Source organism: Podarcis melisellensis (assembly GCF_964234715.1).
Source record: "Podarcis melisellensis genome assembly, chromosome: 1".
Taxonomy (NCBI): Eukaryota; Metazoa; Chordata; class Lepidosauria; order Squamata; family Lacertidae; genus Podarcis; species Podarcis melisellensis.
Window position 1 is genome coordinate 14,832,032 of NC_138528.1, and position 19,996 is coordinate 14,852,027.

Below are 19,996 nucleotides of genomic sequence, written 5' to 3' on the forward strand. Positions count from 1 at the left end.
TGTGTGTAAATGATGTGGAGGCAGGGCAAAACTGAGAAGCAATGCTTGACCAATCCACGCAGTGGAAGGATGCTAAAGACTGCACAGTCCATTTGAAGTAGTGCCTCAAGTAATATTTCATGTGCTGCCTCTGGCATGCTCAGCTTTGCATGAGCAACCCCAGAGCCAGGAAATGCTCCTATGCACACACAGCTGTTGTGGTGGTCTCTCAGTGTATGGCCTTGAAGGAGATGTGCAGAAGGCTGCCTCAAAACAAACCAGAATATTTTGTTCGTCACACCTAGTATTGCTCAGATAAAGAGCACGGGGCTAGATTTGACCTGCTACAAGGCAGCCACTCACCCAGATCTTTGGCAAAGGGACTTTCCCATCACCTGTTACCTGATGCTTTAACCTGGAGACACCAGGGATTGATCCTAAGGTCTCCTGCTGTGGCCCCTCCACAGCTATGGGGGTTAAACCCAATTTGGTTAGCATTTTACCTAATTCACACTTCCTGTAACAATGTCTGAACCGAAACACAGCCATGCTTCAAGATTCAAAAATCATTGAATGTCATGATGCAGTTCCCTGATCAAATAATGTGTACTAAAATGTGTATATTAGGGGACAGTGTGCCCAAAAAAACCAACCCAAAACCAAAACATAGATTAGCTAAAAATCACACACACAATGCATTATTTTAGGGGAAACTGCTTGCAGAAATGGTTAGGCAACCAAAATGATATTCCAAAGGAGAAATTCACACCTGGTGGGTTTTCATGAGGAAACAAACAAGGGTTCTTTTGTGAAGTGTGGCCTGTGTTTTTATAGAGATACAGTACATGAAGGGACAGAAACATGATAATAGCATGGAACCATTTTCTTGCAGTGAGTTCTCTCTCCTGGCTTGTAATACTTTTAAAGGGTCACTGCTGTTTTGCTCATTTCATACCTCGGCCCAGTATACTTGAAGGAGCCTCTCCACCACCATCACTCAGCCTGGACACTGAGGTCCTCTTCTGAGGGTCTTCTGGTGGTTCCCTCACTGTGAAAAGTGAGGTTACAGGGAACGAGGCAGAGGGCCTTCTCGGCAGTGACGCCCTCCCTGTGGAATGCCCTCCCAGCAGAGGCCAAGGAGATAAAGAACTACACAACTTCTAGAAGACATCTGAAGGCAGTCCAGTATCAGGAAGTTTTTAATGCTTATATTTTACTATGTTTTTATACGTACTGTAAGCCGGCCAGAGTGGCTGAGGAAACCCAGCCAGATTGGTGGGGTATAAATAACAAAATTATTATTATAAATTATTATTGTAAGTCATGCAGAAATGTGAAAAACTGAACTTGAGAGAATCTGAAAGCCACAAATACGCACATCCCTGCCACACCGTCAAGGCACAGATTGCTGCCCAGGGCAAAATGCTTTACCCTAGTGTTGGAGGCTTCACACAAGACCAACGGAACCAGGATCTAAAGCAGCAAGGGGCTGGCAAGCCTTACCATGCTCTGCTATATCCTTCACGATGTCCTGGGCCAGTTGCTCGGCTTGAGTCCCAGTCTCAGATCCGGTCCTGTTGTCAACTAGTACAATCTGGATGAACGAGGCTGAGCTACGCGTTCCCAAGTAAGTCTGCCGCTCACGCACCTTTGACACAGCCGCCTGAATTCCTGCGTTCTTGGGCTTTGCAAAACACAAACAACACACGGAACACAGTCACCATGTCTGCTGTGGTGTGCCCAGTAGAATCTCTGTACAGTGGGACCTCAGTTTTCAAGCAGCTTGGTTCATGAACAACTTGGAACCTGAACACTGCAAAACTGGAAGTAGGTGCTCTGGTTTTCGAACCCTTTATCGGAAGCCGAATGTGCTCCGTTTTGAGTTCCCCTGTGTTTCCTGTTGCGCTGCTAATTTGCGTCCCCCCCATTGTAATTCAAGCCTTCCGTTTCCGATTGCAGTGTTCTGAGGTAATATTTGGAGATTATATTTGGTGCTTTTGTTTTTGCTATTTATTTTGCGTTTTTTGTTTTGAGACTTTTTCAGTTAATTTGATTTTGTGACTGTGTGGATCCTAGTTCAGCTATTGATTGATTGATTGATTGATTGTGTGACTGTGGAAATGGATAAAAGCCCCCTATCCAAGCAATGACTATCATCATTGCAGGTAAGAAAATTTTTTACTTTTAATTTTTATCATCTAAAATACTGTTTTATTTTATAGTATAGTACATTGATTATTGCTTTCATTTTATGGATCAATGATTCTCAATGTTTGCTAATTGCTTATCTTTAGCTATATTTTGAAGCTGTTGTAGGATGACAATGTGACTTCCGTTGTATGTTTTGTCATTTCTGTGTCCTGAGGGTACTGTTGATGGGTAATATACAAAGTCAGTCAGAACCAACAATTGTGGGTCAGCTGGGGCAGTTAGCTGGATGCATATCAGTCAGGTCCGTATGACTCTGGCCTCTTCCCATTCTCAAGTTGTTGTTTTGTAGTGGCAATACTGATTTCTCCCAGGTGGACTGAGGGCCTCCAGCCCCACTTAAACCATGTGCAGCTCTAAGAACAACATACCAAACTGAGAAATGTGTGGAGTATTCTGTTCTGATACACCTCGATCTCAAAACCAGCAGAATAGTCCAAGGAAATGATGGCTCCTGCAGTTTTTTACATAAAAAAGAAAGAAGGCAAGAAAACATAACCATTGGTTTAGCAATTGCTATGAACCTCCTACCTATAGGTGGCCATTCATAGCTCTAGCAGCTGAGTTGGTTGCTACAGGGTGGTGCATATTTTTAGATGACTCTGTGAATCCCAGAACAATCCTACAATCCTAATTGGCACTTCTAGATCGTTGGATACAGTAAGCCAGCAACTTACACAGGGGTTATGCTCCGTGGATTGCATCTAAAGCCCAAATTGTGTACGCAGTGGTACCTCCAGTTACGAACTCAATCCGTTTGTAACCCGAAACCGCTCGTAACATGAGGTGTGCTTTCGGTAATTGAGCCTCCCGCTGCTGCCGTGCTGCCGGCACACAACTTTCGCTCGCATCCCAGGGCAAAAGTCGCAACTGGAGCATCTACTTCTGGGTTAGCAGAGCTTGTAACCCACAGTGTTTGGAAGGGGGACGGTACATAACACAAGCTTCCACTGTAGTCAAGACACATTGGGTCCAGTGGCAGGTGGGATTGCCAAAGCCTTTCCTCCCCCCCAGATGTGTGCCCTTTTCAGCACCATTTTAAATTATATTTCCCCCAACGCATAAAACTGAATGTGCACAAGTTAAATATATGTAAGCTGTAAGCTTAAGCCCAGCAGAGGGCAGGGTTGAGGCTAACAGACAGTCAGGGAAAATACACATTCTGGCCAAATTCCCCCTCTGCCCACCCTCTCTCATTCTCACGATGCAGCCATGATTAACCAACTCCCACCTTGTAGACTTAGAATCCAATTCCATCCTCGTAATGTTGAAGAAACTGCAAGAACCTTTTCTTCGTTACCAATGGGACTTCTGTGTGTTTGATGTGTGAATGTGGCAGAACGGGGGCTGGTGGGACTGCTAGCTCCACCTCTCCAGCTTTTAACTCTGCTATATATACCAATCTTATTTTTAAAACCCAAGGTAGACTTCTTGGGGCCTGGAGTACCCTTGGCCCTGTAGCAGGTAGCATATCTCACTTGCTGCAGTTCTTAACTCTTCTGCAATTCTCTATAGTTTACCAGTGAGCCAGTGTGGTGTAGTGGTTAAGAGCGGTGGACTCGTAATCTGGTGAACCGGGTTCGCGTCTCTGCTCCTCCACATGCAGCTGCTGGGTGACCTTGGGCCACTCACACTTCTCTGAAGTCTCTCAGCCCCACTCACCTCACAGAGTGTTTGTTGTGGGGGAGGAAGTGAAAGGAGAATGTTAGCCGCTTTGAGACTCCTTAGAGTAGTGATAAAGAAGAGAGTTTGGATTTGATATCCCGCGGGATATCAAATCCAAACTCTTCTTCTTCTACCTGATCTCTTGCAGGTGACACATTATGAGCTGTAGCTGTGAGGAGTGGCTGGATAAATCACTCTACATCATGCCAAGTGGTTCACTAGATACCTTTTTGCTCTCTCCAGAGCTCTCCACCTAATTATAATATAATAATAATAATTTATTATTTACACCCCGCCCATCTGGCTGGGTTTCCCCAGCCACTCCGGGCGGCTTCCAACCAAATATTAAAATACAATAGTCTATTAAACATGAAAAGCTTCCCTAAACAGGGCTGCCTTCAGATGTCTTCTAAAAGTCGGGTAGTTGTTCTTCTCTTTGACATCTGGTGGGAGGATGTTCCACAGGGCAGGTGCCACTACCAAGAAGGCCCTCTGCCTGGTTCCCTGTAACCTCACTTCTCGCAGTGAGAAAACCACCAGAAGGCCCTCGGCGCTGGACCTCAGTGTCCAGCCAGAACAATGGAGGTGGAGACGCTCCTTCAGGTATGCTGGACCGAGGCTATTTGGGGCTTTAAAGGTCAGCACCAACACTTTGAATTGTGCTTGGAAATGTACTGGCTGTGTGCATTTGAGATCCATGCATGCATACTCTTCAGTCTCACACGTACCCCACATTTGTAGAGGTGGCCCTTCTTATACAAGCTATTTCTGCAAAACTATCCAAACGAATTGCCTACAAGGCCACCATCTTAGAAGCTATGCAGAAGCCGAGGCCTCCACAGTTCATATGTGATGAACATGTTTTGAAGGTCCCAGGTGCGCTTCCACTGCATCTGCAGGTAAATAGATCAGGTGGGAGGTATTGGCAAAGTCCTGTGCCCAAGACAGATGGGCACAGGGTGGAAAAGAAGGAAGGGACAGTCCAAGCTTCAGGCAGCTTCATGTGAGGTGAATTAATGTGCATGCACACCTGGCAGGCAAAATATCAACCCCTGGCATCTTCAGCTGAAGCCAGGAGGGAGAGACCCCTGCTTGAAACCTGGAAAGCCACAGCCAATCAGGGCAGACAGTTCTGAGCTAGATGGACTCTGTATCAGCCACCTTCCTATTGTAATAAAATTTTAAGGTCTTATATATATAATAAATGTTCATAAATGTACCAAGCAAACGTACATAAATATATAAACCACATTTCTGAAGCAGCACAGGAAGACAGTCCTGAAACCGTTTTGACTCCAATCTGACCAAATGTTTCTCTGCCAGGAGGGAGGGGGTGAGGGAACCTTCCCATTGTCTCAGAAATTAAGTGATTACCATCTCAAAGGAATGGCCAGACTCCCAGAAAATGCAATCAGGTAACTTGCCAGACAGGAGATAAACAGCGCACTCAGATTTCTGTTGCAGACCGCCTTCTCTGTGATGTAGGTATGATGTTTGTGGGGGGGGTGGTCTTGGGTTACACCCCTTCTGTGATGCATTTACGATGTATGGAGGGGTGGTCTTGAGCTCCAGGGCAGGGAATTTAAAATGTCTATATAAGGGCAGGCACACCTTTGTTCTGGGTCCTCCTCTGCTCCTCCGCTGTGTGTGAGGGGAGCACCCTGTTGCAACAGCTTTAATAAAGATCAGGCTTACTAGCTGCTTTGCTTCTCAATATTCTCTGGTTGGCCTCTGTTATTTTCTGCTACTGATGGAGAACCTACAAAGGACTCTAAGGGCTCTTGTGTACCCCATAAGGGAATAAGGGCAAATTTTGTTTCCAACACTATGTCTCAATGTCTTCTGCCCCCACCCAATGCAAAGTGCGAGACAGCTATAATGTGCCGTTATCATGGAAAGAGTCAATGCTGCTGCGTCCGTTCTAACAGGGACTCTGATCCATTTAATTTGCTGCTCTATCAATGCTAATGGGACTTGGCTTCCTCTCTGCAAGGGGCACCGTTTTACAGACAGCTGGAGCAACTTGCATCGGCTTATTCTTTCCCCTTCACATATCCACACTACTACTTCTCAGATTAGACCTGTCTTCCTACCACATCATTGCTCCAACTCCCATATGCTAAATTCTGCCCAGACTGAACATCCATGCTTAGTTCGCTTAAACCAAGGGTGCAGAAACTCAAACTCAGGGGGCCAAATGTGCCCCTCCAAGACCATTGGGACTCCAAACCACAACCCTTCTCTCCATGCTTTGGCTCTCACAAACCCGACTTTGCACCTTTCTTCAATGTTTTTCCCTGGGTGGAATATATCCTTGAACTCTGATAGGATAGAGAAGGGTGTGTTGCAGAAACCAGTCTGCTGTACTATGTACAATGGTACCTTGGTACTCGAACGGTTTGGTTCACGAACAAATCGGTTCCCAAATGCCACAAACCCGGAAGTGAGTGTTCCGGTTTCCCAACGTTTTTCGGAAGCTGAATGACTGATGCAGCTTCCGATTGAGTGCAGGAAGCTCCTGCAGCCAATCGGAAGCTGTGCCTTGGTTTTGGAACCATCTCAGGAGTCGAAGGGACTCCTGGAATGGATTACGTTTGAGAACCCAAGGTACCACTGTATATTCATTACTCCATTTTGCTTCTGGCCCCATCCATCACTTGAACGTGGCCACCAAATGTTACATATGGCTCTCTGGCTGAAAAAGATTCCCCATCCATGGCTTAGAGTCAGTGCTTCTTTTTTCAGCTGAAGCATGGCAGAGTGCAGTTCTGGCGCCTCTCAACTGGGTGCCATTGCGGGCCGATGCTCCCCCCGCCTACGTCTTGCTTTTAAATACTTCTGACAAGCCCCAAACAAACATTTCAAGTCAAAACAGAAGCTGGTCAGCTTGTGCGAGTTTTAGATCTGTGAGTCCGCCTAGCTGTGAGAGCCAGTGTGGTGTAGTGGTTAAGAGCGGTAGTCTCGTAATCTGGGGAACCGGGTTCGCGTCTCCGCTCCTCCACATGCAGCTGCTGGGTGACCTTGGGCCAGTCACACTTCTGTGAAGTCTCTCAGCCCCACTCACCTCACAGAGTGTTTGTTGTGGGGGAGGAAGGGAAAGGAGAATGTTGGCCGCTTTGAGACTCCTGAAGGGGAGTGAAAGGCGGGATATCAAATTCAAACTCTTCTTCTTCTTCTAGCTCCTAACCGCTCCTAGCCCTGGTTGGTCAAGCTGTGAGGTGGAGTCAATTCATATTTCCTTTTCTTTAATCCATATCTCGTGTAGCAGCGGCAGGCTTTAAGCTTTGCAGCAAGGCCTCTATTGTCGCACACACAAACAGGTTTCTTCAAGGGGCCTTCTGAGCTGCTCTAGCCATCCTCCTGAATCTCGGAGGCGATGGAGGTGCATTTATTTGACCTCCATCAGAACCAGGGGTGGACCCCCCCCCCAAACCAGCTAAAGAGACAGCATGCCGTAGTTTTTTTCTTGAAAAAAAAGCAGCACTGCTTATAGAAATGTAAAATCACCTCTTTTCATGATTTTAGCCGCTCTGAGCCCAGCTTTGGCTGGGGAGGGTGGGGTACAAATAAAAATGTATTATTATTAAAAACATGGTGCCAACTTAGCACAAAAAGCCTGCTTGCCAGCCAGTTATAGGTTTGAGTAAACCTGGATTTTCCTGGCACAGAACTGTTGGGAAACTGTGTACATGCAGCTACTCACACAGAGTCAATTAAGGTTTGGCAGACAGCCAGAAGGCAATCTGAAGGAGTAAGTCTGCCTGGTGATAACAGAGACATGGTTACCGCTCCCTGATTGGTCAAGCTCTCTCAAGGGAGTGATAAATAATGACCTACTAACTATTAGTTCAAGAGTTCAGAGGTTCAGAGTTCTGTGTGTCAGTGTAGGAGTTGTGAGCTGTGTCAGAGAGAGCTAGCAAAAGATCTGTGTTCTGTTCCTGTATATAATAAACACCTAACTACAAGTTCCTGGTTCCTGCTTCATCTATCCTGTCTGCAGCCAAGTCGCCAATTGCTTCCGTGGATTCTGCGTTTACTCTGCTAGATCTGGCTAAGGTCCTGCAACTAGTCAGAAAGTTGTGAAACACCAATAGGTTTTACCAATAAGAACTGATGGTTGTGGGTGTTTCAAGAGGTGCAGCCAGCCATGTCTTTACCCAGGAGGAACTACAATGGCAGGCTACTGAACTTCATGTTCTCCATGGCTCTGTATTAGTTTATTGGTTTTTCCCTGGTGAAGAAAAAAGCGGCTTCTGAAAAAATGTTATTTTAATTGCTTTAAAAGACTCGCCTAAGCAGCATATGGTGCCCCCCTAAAGCATTCAGTTTTCATATGGCAATTAGGAACACTGTACAGAAAACCTCCACGTTTGCCTCCCAGGTAAACTAACAGACGAAAACCACGAGGAAGAAGAACAAAAAATGGAACTAACCTGTTGGATATATATGTCTCATTTTTAAATTGCATTTACATTTAGGTCCAGCACAGTTGTCTTTAGTTGCCCTCATTTCCAGCTATAGGCTGGAATGTGTTCCTAGCAATAAACAGGGGCTGAAATAATTTGGTAATTCGCAACCTTCTGCTTTAGTGCTCAGGGCTGAGATAATTACAGTATAGACAATGAGATATAGGCAACGCACCAGGCACCTTGTCTGTTCTCCACGCTGTGATAAACTTCCACCTGCTGATTTCAGGCTGTTGCTGATAGTGCAAAAGCAGCCCAAAGTTCGGTTCCCCCCTGGCCACTTAGCAACTCTAGGTTTAAGATGAAGCTCTGTCTGTCGTGACCCAGCCTACCAGACTTGGGACTCTGCTACATTAGCCAAGAAAAAACGCTTTATATGCATTGTTTATACATTCTAACACTGTGACACCAGGTGGCGCTGCAGAGTCCTGTTTTTGCTTACCCGATTTCTCATACAAAGTTTGCAACGCGTTTAACTGAAACACTTCTTTCATGTGTCTAGATCCAGCCTTGGACTACCAGGAGCTGGGCACTGCCTCAGCAGGAGAGAGGACAGGCAGATCTATGATAAAATCCTCAACCTGGTTTTAGACTACAACTCCCGTCAGCCCCATCAATCAGGAGTGATGGGAGTTGTAGTCTAAAACCAGGTTGAGGATTTTATCATAGACATGGGGCAAAGTCACTGTTTCCTCGTTTCCTGGACTTAAGGGGTCTTTTCCAGATTTCTCTACATTAAACTCACTGGAGAGAATTGAGTTTGAAACCTCACTCAGCTACAGAGCTGACTGACTGGGTGATTTGGGGTAAGTCATCATATCTCAACCGAATGTACCCCACAGACTTGTTGCTGAAAGGAAAAGAGGGAAAGAACCATGTGTGATGCCCAGAATTCTTTGGAGAAAGAGTAGGATATTGATAAATGTGGAGAAATAGCCTTCATCTCTCACCCTCGCCTAGATCACAAAATTGTTCCTTAGGAAAAATGAGATAATCCTGTGAATGTCAGGCTGGGGCTTTTAAGAAGAAGGATAAGATAGGAATTCATCCGGCAAATAAACTGACTCCCCATACAGTCTGAGCTCCCATTGGAGAAATTTAAAGAAGCTACCATATGATGGATGGTTGTCTAATGTGAAAAGAGCAGAGTGTTATGTAATGGATTGAGTATCAGAATGGGGAAAATCTAGGATCACATCTCCATTAAAATCTGATAAATTCACGGTGTTAGGGGCTGCCAGGAGAATCAACTTGTGTGTGTTTAAAATCTGCCATTCTGTCATGACATCTTGGGATAGTGGGTAAGATGCAAAGCTACTTAACCATTTTTAATTGCAAGATGTTTCCTGAAATTTCAAATTCGGGATGCAATGCTATTCATCCACACTTAGTTGGGTGTAAGCCCCACTGCATACAGTGGGTCTTACTTATGAGTAAACATGGCTAGGATTGCATTATTAACTAATTCCCCCCCTCAATATTTTCACTTATAAGTCCTCCTGAGTTAACTGTTGATGAGACCCCAGGTATGTACACAGATGGGGACCCAGGAAAGATGCTGAAAAGAGAGAGGAGGGAGGGTACCAACTAGAGTAGCCATTGATGAAATGTGCCTACACACAGACCAAGAGAGATCATATTCTGAAGCGGAGATGGAGAACCTGTAGCCTGCCAGATTTTGCTGGACTACAACTTCAACTTTTTATTTTGTTTTTCTCATTGATGTTCTGTAATGTGTTTTTAATGTTTACACTACCCTGGGATCTCTTGTTGAAGGGCAGTATATAAATTGAATAATAATAATAATTACTATTATTACTATTGACTCCCATTGTCAAAGGTCCCTCAGCCCTGCTCCCTTCTTTCTTAAAAAACAAAACTCACCTCGAGTCAATTTTCAAAAGCAACATCTGCAACTGTTCAAAATGCGAAAAGTTTGAACTTATGCTGAATTTCAACACATACCACTGTTCCAGCTTTACTTTTGATGCAGTACACATATTGCCATGAAGGGCTAATCCACACTTAGCTTCCCTCGGCTCTTTCCAGGCACAGTCTGAGGTTTAAAGCTCTGTCTCCAAACACCATCCCCCCCCCCGGCGCCCTTTTTCTCCAAAGCTTTCTCTGCCCAAATCCGCTCTTTAAACCTCAATTGGAGCAAACATCAACCTGCAGAAAACCCCAAGTAGCGTTTGCTCCGATTCAGCTGAGAAGAGCGGGTTTGCATGGGGAAAGCTTGGGGTGGGGGGAAAAACCTCAGAAACGGAGCGTTAAAGCACAGACCTCTGCCTAGAAAGAGTGGGACAAAAGGTAATGTAGATAAGCCCTAAGATAGGAATCTGCCTTATATCATAGAATCATAGAATTGGAAGGCACCCTGAATATCTAGTCCAGACATGCTCAAGCAGTCGACCGCGATCGACAGGTAAATCCCTGGTGTGATCCTGGTCAATCGTGGGTGATCTTGGTCGATCACGGTATTAAATGAAGAGGGCTAGGAATGTCGCCACCCCAAAAGAAGCTTAACAACTCTAGGCAATCCTCTCCCCGCTTCCAGTTAGCCGCCACCTTCCACCCACGCCACCCCACACACGCTCCTCCTCCCTCCAATGGGTAGATCAACGTCAGTTTTTTTAATATTGGGAGTACCGTATTTTTCGCTCCATAAGATGCACCAGACCATAAGGCGCACCTAGTTTTGGGAGGAGGAAAACAAGAAAAAATTATTCTGAATCCCAGAAGCCAGAACAGCAAGAGGGATCCGGCTTCTGGGATACCGTGTGGCTGTTCTGGCTTCTGGGATAACCGCGCCAAGCCTCTTCAGGGCAGAGGGATGAAGGCTCCCACTGCCCGAAGAGGCTGCGCACGGCTAAGGCAGAAGCCAGGACAGGCACATTGCTGAAGGGGCACTGTGCAGTTCTCCCTTCTGTTCCTCCTCCGGCTTCGCTGGACAGTTGCTGTGCAGAGAGGGAGAGTTGCGCAGCGCCCCTTCAGCAAAGTGGGAGGAGGAACAGAAGGGTCTCCGTTCCTCCTCCTGCTTTGCTGAAGGGACACTGCGCAGCTATACCTCTCTGTGCAGCGCCATTCACTCCATAAGACGCACTCACATTTCCCCTTACTTTTTAGGAGGAAAAAAGTGTGTCTTATGGAGTGAAAAATACAGTAGATCGCAGTCTCTTGGGAGTTGGACATGCAGGAATATGCAGCTGTCACATATGGGGTTCGAACCTGCAACCTTGGCATTATCACCACCGTGCTCTAACCAACTGAGCTATCCAGGCTGACCTCAGTATTGAGTCAGACCACTGGCTCATCTAGCTTAGGGTTATTGACTGGCAGTGACTCTCTTGGAGTCTCAGGCAGGAGATGTCAAGGATTGAACCCAGGGCCTTTTACATTCAAAATACAATATATGCTGTATTTCCCAAATCCTTGCAATTGCACCTGTTGGCAGAGTGAATTGCAGGCGAACTGATTTGCTCCTCTGTCCTGCAAACAGCCTTAACAAAGCTGGTCTTCACTTACCGCACATTTCACAGCAATGGCCAACGGGCTTCAGGGGGTCCTTGCACATCACCTGTGGACATCGATTCCCAGACTTCTGGAGCAAGGCAGCGCAGATTCTGTCGTGGTCCTTCAACAAGAGCAGGTAGATTACTCAGGGAAGAAAAAGGTTTCAGTCTGCACAAATTAACTGGTTTCCAGAGATCTCCAATGCAGATACCTAGGTGCTCAGACAAAGACCACTATACCCAGGGATTTTCTTCCGGGGGGGGGTATGCAGGAGTACGAACCCCCCCCCAATAACATTTAATCCAAATTCGGTCTTATTGAGGGGCAGGATTTCAATATGAGTAGGAAAATGATAAGAAGAGGAGGAGTTTGGATTTGATATCCCGCCTTTCACTCCCTTTAAGGAGTCTCAAAGCGGCTGACATTCTCCTTTCCCTTCCTCCCCCACAACAAACACTCTGTGAGGTGAGTGGGGCTGAGAGACTTCAAAGAAGTGTGACTGGCCCAAGGTCACCCAGCAGCTGCAAGTGGAGGAGCAGGGAATCAAACCCAGTTCACCAGATTATGAGTCCACCGCTCTTAACCACTACACCACACTGGCTCTCTCTCTCTTTTTTTAAGAATATTTATTGAAGTTTTCAAAAAATTATATAACATAAAAACAACCAAAAAAGAGAAACAAAAAGAAAACAGAAATAACAATAAGATAAACATACATACAAAACAAAAAACAGGTATAATTTCAATCCCTTATGGTCGTATAACTTACTTTCCCGACCTCCTCGTACCTCCCCTCTCTGTATTCCAATCTCTAATCAAGCCAATTCAGCAAATCCTTCCCCTAATTTCTGATTTAATTTTTAATCTTTCTTTTCTTAATTACATAATCATTACAGCTAGAAACCCCTTAATTTCTAAGTCAACATCGTTCTAACATTCAATAATCTTGCAATGTTTCTTTTCTTAATTACATAATCATTACAGCTAGAAACCCCTTAATTTCTAAGTCAACATCGTTCTAACATTCAATAATCTTGCAATGTTTCTTAAGATAGTCCTTAAATTTCTTCCAATCTTCTTCCACCGTCTCTTTTCCCTGGTCACGGATTCTGCCGGTCATTTCTGCCAGTCCCATATAGTCTATAACCTTCATCTGCCATTCTTCCATGGTGGGTAATTCTTGTGTCTTCCAATACTTTGCGATAAGTATTCTTGCTGCTGTTGTGGCATACATAAAAAATGTTCTGTCCTTCTTTAACACCGATTGGTCTAACATACCCAGGAGAAAGGCCTCTGGTTTCCACCATACTGGCTCTCAAATGAGAGTACTCCTAATCATTTTTTTTGGGGGGGGGAGCACTGATTACACCTATTGCCTGCCTGCTTGTAAGAAGAATATAAGAAGAGTTTGCTGGATTCGGCCAAGGGCCCATCTAGTCCAGCATCCTGTTCTCACCGTGGCCAACCAGATGCCTGTGTGAAGCCCACAAGCAAGATTTGAGCACAATAGCTCCTGTGGTTCCCAGGAACTGGTATTCAGAAGTGTTGCTGCCCCAAATGGTGGAGGCAGAACATAGCCATTATCATTGGCACACTCCTCTCCTCAACTGCAACTGTCCTGAAATCACCCCCTACAGAGCAGTTAGGCCAAGGGAAGGGGGAGCCTTTCTTTCAATTTCTTTGTCTGATGTACTGCTTTTGTATATTCTGTTGGAAGCCTCCCAGAGGGGCTGGGACAACCCGTTCAGATGGGCAGGGCAAAAGCTGATGTTGTTGTTGTTGTTCAGATGGGCAGGGCAAAAGCTGTTGTTGTTGTTGTTGTCTAATTCCAGCAAGGAACATCTCTGCAGGCACACCTGTCTCCACAGGTGCCATGTTGGCGATCCATGTGTTGGGCTAGCAGTCTTGCGCCCTCATGTACATGTTTGTCCACCTAATGCCTCCCGTTTCTGCCAGAATTCTTCAATATCCCTACTCCTTTCTTTACTGAATTTATTGTTATTCACGTTTTATAATGTATTTTATGCTGTTTTTTGTTGCATCAATTGTTTTAAATTTCTTGTTAGCCACCCTGAGCCCAATTTTTTGAACCAGGAAGGGCGGGGTATAAATAAATAAATAAATATTATTATTATTATTATTATTATTTATTACTGGTTATGCAGAAAAAGAGCCCCAGAAGACTTCACTGGCTACACTGATCCTTATATCTCTGCAAAGTATTCTCAGTGAATCAGCTTCGATAATCTAGCAGTATCATGTGGGTTTTCTATAGGCCAGACTCCTTCAAACTCCTATCTTGAAGTCTCTTGATAACGGAACCTAGTGCCTCAGAGAATGCCAGTGGCCGAGAACTTACCGCAGCATTTCCACATTCGCAGCCCGATTTGTCTGGGCACCTGGTGTTCAACAGCTGGAATGCCCCTTGTCCATGGAACTGTAGCTTTGCAGAGGAGCTCTGCATATACTCTGCCAGGGTGTTGTCACTGGTGAACTTCTAATTCCCGTTCAGGAGAAAGTGGCGGCAATGGGGAGGCAGGGGGGAAACAAAACTCAGAAATCAACAGTTCCCTCAAGAAAAATCACCAACAACATGATCAGATAAGAAGTACAGCTGTTTTTATGTCTCACCAACAACATAGTCAGATAAAAAGTACAGCTGTTTTTATGTCTCACCAACAACATGATCAGATAAAAAGTACAGCTGTTTTTATGTCTAAGCATTGTAAACTGCTGTGATTCTGAAATAGCAATCAGCTGCTATTGGAAGACTCTGTGACCTTGGATAAGCATCGAAACAACAGTGAGGGATAAGGCTTGATTCATGCAAATCAGGCCACTTGAAATCGAGAGTGTGCATGAACACAGGGAGGCTTTTCATGTGTGAAGGCTGCTTGACATGGTGATGTCGCTTTATCACAGTGCCAGAGAAAATGATGTTTCAGACCACCAATGCGCTTAATACAGAGGTGGCTAACTGGCAGTTTGAGGTCTCGATCACAATCAATTTTTTCCTGACCTTCCAAGACCGCACCGGAGGATGTGTATCTCTGTGTGTGCATATATGTGTGTCTGCTTGCATGTGTGCATGCAAGAACAGAAGTGGATTTAGGGCAGCACTAGGGGTGCGGGGGCACTGGGTCCGCAGCTGAAGTATGTTCTTTTCAAATCTGGTAAGCACTTGCTAGGCTTCAGCAAGGAGGCATGAGGACTCCTGCCTCCTTTCCCCAAACCGGGCAAGTGGTTACCTGGGAAAGAGAAGGGAGAGCTTTAAAAGAGTTTGGATTTGATATCCCACTTTATCACTACCCAAAGGAGTCTCAAAGCGGCTAACATTCTCCCTTCCCTTCCTCCCCCACAACTAACACTCTGTGAGGTGAGTGGGGCTGAGAGACTTCAAAGAAGTGTGAGTGGCCCAAGGTCACCCAGCAGCTGCATGTGGAGGAGCGGGGACGCGAACCCGGTTCCCCAGATTATGAGTCTACCGCTCTTAACCACTACACCACACTGGCTCTCTTCAATAGTGGACCCTTCAATAGTGAAGACTGGATCATGCCCTCCCCCAGAGCATCCTCGCTTAGCTGGCGTGGGGAGGTGGGCTGCTGCTTTAATCTAGCAGTAGGGCTATACCTGTTCCCCTCCCCAGCCAATTCACAGTGAATCTGGAGGAAATTGCCCATCTCCACTCGCAATCCTTTATTTTATTTTTGGAATCGCAAAACAAAAAATGGTGAAGCAGCCACGGTTTCATCTCACAAACGCCCTGTTTTACCTGCCCCATGACTGAAATGCTCCTGAGCCGTATGGCCTGCTCAGACGACTCGATGTTCACACGGAAGGAGGTTTCGGGTGGAAAGATAACGTCATCGTACTGGCACGGGACTCTTTCTTCATCCACGGAGAAGGTGTGTTTGCCTTGATCGAGGTTGTCCAATGAGGTTGCCGCATGCCACAGAGTGGGGTCATACCACTGGAACCTGTCTGCACTGGCAAAGGTGACTTCTGAAGCTAATAGGAGGGAGGGAGGGAGGGAGGGAGGGAGGGAGGGAGGGAGGGAGGGAGAAACTTGTGGAATCTGTTCTGCTTCACTGATATTTATTCTTTTTATTTGTTTATAATTAACGCTAAGATTTCTTTTTTAAAGCATGGCAAGTGCATGAGGGAAACTCACCAGTCTGCATGGCCAGCCACTGCACATGGGCGACTTCCAATTTTAATAATTAAAAATAAATGAGAACAAGGACCCTAGGAATCACCCATGCCATATTGGCACTGTAAATTGCAGAACAGAACCTCTAACACCAAAGCTCATAAATCCACTGAAATTCCAATCATCTGAGCTTTCATTACAAATATAGCACATTTCTAACTTATTTCAAATATTCCAGTATTCTTTTTTGTTCTCCATTGAATTCCACACACACACACACACACACACACACACACATTTATATATATGTGTGCGTATTTGTGTTGCTTGGCCTTACATAATATGGAGGGAAGTCTACAATCATGGGAGCCACACTTTAAGGGGGACATTGACAAACTGGAGTATTCCAAGAGGTCAGTAACTAGGATTTTGAGGGTTGTGGAAATCAAGTCGCTAAGCAGGTTGAATGAGCAAGCTATGTCTTGCCTGGAGACAAGAAGACGAAGGGGAGACATAAAAGCAGTTTTCAAATTATCTGAAGAATATGGAGCAGACTTGATTCTCTGTGGCGCCAATGAACAGGCCTAGAACAATAAGGGAAAGGTCATGGCTCAGTGGTAGAACATCTGCTCTTATGCAGGAGGTCTAGGCTCAATCCCCAGTATCTAAAGGCAGGGCTGGGAATGCCCACTACCTGAAACCTTAGAGAGCTTCAGTCAACCAGTATAGACCAGTGGATGGGCCAATGGTCTGACAGCTTTCTGTGTTCCAAAGGAGGGAAACTGCAAGGAACCAGACTTTGCCTGAACATCAGGAGAAATGCCCTGATGTTAAGAGCTTTGGAACAGGCTGTCATGGAAGACATCGGCCTCTCCTGGTGGTATTGAAGAAGTTCCTGGACAGCCATCTTCCAGGGATGCTGCAGTTGAAGATCCCCCACTGTACAAGGGCTTGGACTAGATCACTGGTCTTCAAATGGTGGGTCAGGACCCCCTAGTGGGTCACAGCTTGATCCAAGATGGGTTGCAACAGGAGCACTGCCACCATGCAAATATATGGTGGGTCCCTAAATGCATGTTTGGTTTAAAGGTGAGTCATGGGTCAGAAGAGGTTGAAGATACCTGGACTAGGTGACCCTTCCAGCTTTATAATGTTATGATTATCTGTGCAAAGGTGGAGATGTCACTGCAGATGCCTCCTTCTCACAGACTTTCTCCATCTTCCCTCTCTCCCTTCCTTGTGAGAATGCACACAGTGGGGGCTGAGGTCCATCCCTGTCTTGTTCCCAAGAAAGTTCAGCCTTGCTTCCCCTCCAGCCACTCTTAAGTGGAAGCAAGGTGCATTAACTGCACCTTTGATCTAGGTCAGCCTTTCTCAACCTGTGGGTCCCCAGATGCTGTTGAACTACATCTCCCATCACCTCTAGCTAGCAAGGCCAGAGCTCAGGAATGATGGGAGTTGTAGTCCAACAACATCTGGGGACCCACAGGTTGAGAACCACTGATCTAGGTGATGCTGTTGTTGTTTAGTCGTTTAGTCGTGTCCGGCTCTTCATGACCCCATGGACCAGAGCACGCCAGGCACTCCTGTCTTCCACTGCCTCCCGCAGTTTGGTCAAACTCATGCTGGTAGCTTCGAGAACACTGTCCAACCATCTCATCCTCTGTTGTCCCCTTCTCCTTGTGCCCTCCATCTTTCCCAACATCAGGGTCTTTTCCAGGGAGCCTTCTCTTCTCATGAGGTGGCCAAAGTATTGGAGCCTCAGCTTCAGGATCTGTCCTTCCAGTGAGCACTCAGGGCTGATTTCCTTCAGAATGGATAGGTTTGATCTTCTTGCAGTCCATGGGATCCTCAAGAGTCTCCTCCAGCACCATAATTCAAAAGCATCAAATCACCTTTGTCGGCTAGGTGATATCTCTGCTTTTTAAGATTCTGTTTAGGTTTGTCATTGCTTTTCTCCCAAGAAGCAGGCGTCTTTTAATTTCGTGGCTGCTGTCACCATCTGCAGTGATCATGGAGCCCAAGAAAGTAAAATCTCTCACTGCCTCCATTTCTTCCCCTTCTATTTGCCAGGAGGTGATGAGCCCAGTGGCCATGATCTTCGTTCATTTGATGCTGAGCTTCTAGGTGATAGCCCACAGCTGATTACTGTGGCTTCATACATATCACCCATCTAAAACACATGACTACTCCCCCAAAGAATTCTGGGAACTGTAGTTTGTTAAGGGCCCTGGGAATTATAGCTCTCAGTGTGGGGTAGACACTTCCCAGGGTTCTTTGAAGAAAGTGACGTGCATTGAATGCATGGTGTGTATGCTCCCCGGATTGGTGTGGTGTGATCCAGTAGTTTAGCTCTCAGTCAGTAGAGCATGAGACTCTCAGTCTCAGGGTTGTGGGTTGTGGTTTTGAGCCCCACCTTGGGCAAAAGATTCCTGCACTGCAGTGGTTGGACTAGATGACCCTTGTGGTCCCTTCCAACTCTACAGTTCTATGATTCCACGCGGCTATCCTCTGGTTTATTATCCCAGGCATATTACTGGAACGCTGCACAGATCTTATGGAAGTCGCTGGAAAGGATCTTCCACAAACATCAAGTGTGAGTAATCCTGGGGAAAGCCGTGGATGACGATAACCGGAACAACTTTATTAGCAATGTATCAGCCACTGGTTCCCCTGCCGCCGCCGCCCCCACCCCAGACCCGGCTCTCTGCAAGTGCAATTGTAAACATGCCATGCACGAACTATATCCCATAGTTCCTCTGCTGGGGAATTTAATATGAAAATAAACAATACACAGGGGCAGCTGTACACAGTCTATTTGCCGAGGCTCATATTTAATTCATTAACAACTTTCTTCCCGTTCAATATTAACGAAGCTGTCACAGATTTGCGCATAACGCAGCACGCCCGTAAGGACGAAGGACGTCAAGGGCCTTGGTGTAGAATGTAGGTCTGACTTCTGGTCTGCTTAGATGGCATGGGGCCGCAGACATCCTGCCCACTCATCTACAGAGAAAGCCTCAGCCTCTCTCTCCATACAACAGAGCTCCATACATGCACATCTCCCTGTGTGGAGCTCCGTCTGCACCATGCAGTTCCATCTGGACATGACAAGGAGATGCGGGTGAAGGGGATTCCATACTTAAGCGGAGGGCTGCTGTTCATGGGCCATCCTATTCCGTGCACCATGAGCAAGGCCAGATTTAGGTTTGATGAGGCCCTAAGCCAGCGGTTCTCAACCTGTGGGTCCCCAGATGTTGTTGGACTACAACTCCCATCATCCCTGAGCTCTGGCATTGCTAGCTAGAGGTGATGGGAGTTGTAGTTCAACAACATCTGGGGACCCACAGGTTGAGAAAGGCTGCCCTAAGCTACTGAAGGTAATGGGGCCATTTATATGTCCAGCTGTCCTATGTCAACAACAAATTGTCACCGTTTTTTGTGTTGAAAATATGCTATATGGTAATTTATGGACCTAATAGGTATCTAAAACCATTTGCATATGTTGCCATGCAACCAGTCCATGCAGAATGCAGGCACCCTATATATAGAAATGAGCAAAGCAGTGATATTTTAGGGAGCAGGCTAGCAAGGCGGGTCCCTTTACTTACATCATAGGAGCCTACACAACACAAAACACTGTTGCCGTATGTAGGTTTTGCTTGTTTTTTATCTTATATTTTGGAAATGTACATCCAGCTTTTCCCCCTTTAATTTTTGGGGGGACCCACAAGAGAGTGGGGACTTAAGCTATAACTTGTTTAGCTTATACAGAAATATGGCATTGGCCGTGAGGCATCTGCTGACATAAGTTTAAACATACCTAGCAGGAGGGAGACATCAACATAAGCACTGACATTCTAGTACAGGCAACTCCACATTTATGTGCATCCAGTAGACATGTGATCATGAACAGGCGCATTGCGCCGCACCCGGAAGCACATTTTAAAAAGTGAGCTATGGATATTGGGCATAATATTGGGAATTGCTGAATGGGGGAAATTATGGAACTCAA

The 19,996-nt window shown here is 45.9% G+C and overlaps 1 protein-coding gene across 4 annotated transcripts in view; it reads right to left on the minus strand.

Moving 5' to 3' along the window:
- AMN (amnion associated transmembrane protein) overlaps positions 1 to 19,996 on the minus strand; it is a 75,889-nt gene that overhangs the window by 12,264 nt on the left and 43,629 nt on the right. For 3 of the 4 annotated variants that reach the window (XM_081912357.1, XM_081912355.1, XM_081912356.1), the window contains exons 5-9: positions 15,604 to 15,839; positions 14,191 to 14,328; positions 11,844 to 11,952; positions 2,559 to 2,641; positions 1,483 to 1,663 (exon numbers count right to left, since the gene is read on the minus strand). In XM_081912357.1, the coding sequence (XP_081768483.1) occupies positions 1,483 to 1,663; positions 2,559 to 2,641; positions 11,844 to 11,952; positions 14,191 to 14,328; positions 15,604 to 15,839 (747 nt within the window). The remainder of the gene's footprint in view (positions 1 to 1,482; positions 1,664 to 2,558; positions 2,642 to 11,843; positions 11,953 to 14,190; positions 14,329 to 15,603; positions 15,840 to 19,996) is intronic. The other variant, XM_081912358.1, reaches the window with a different exon arrangement.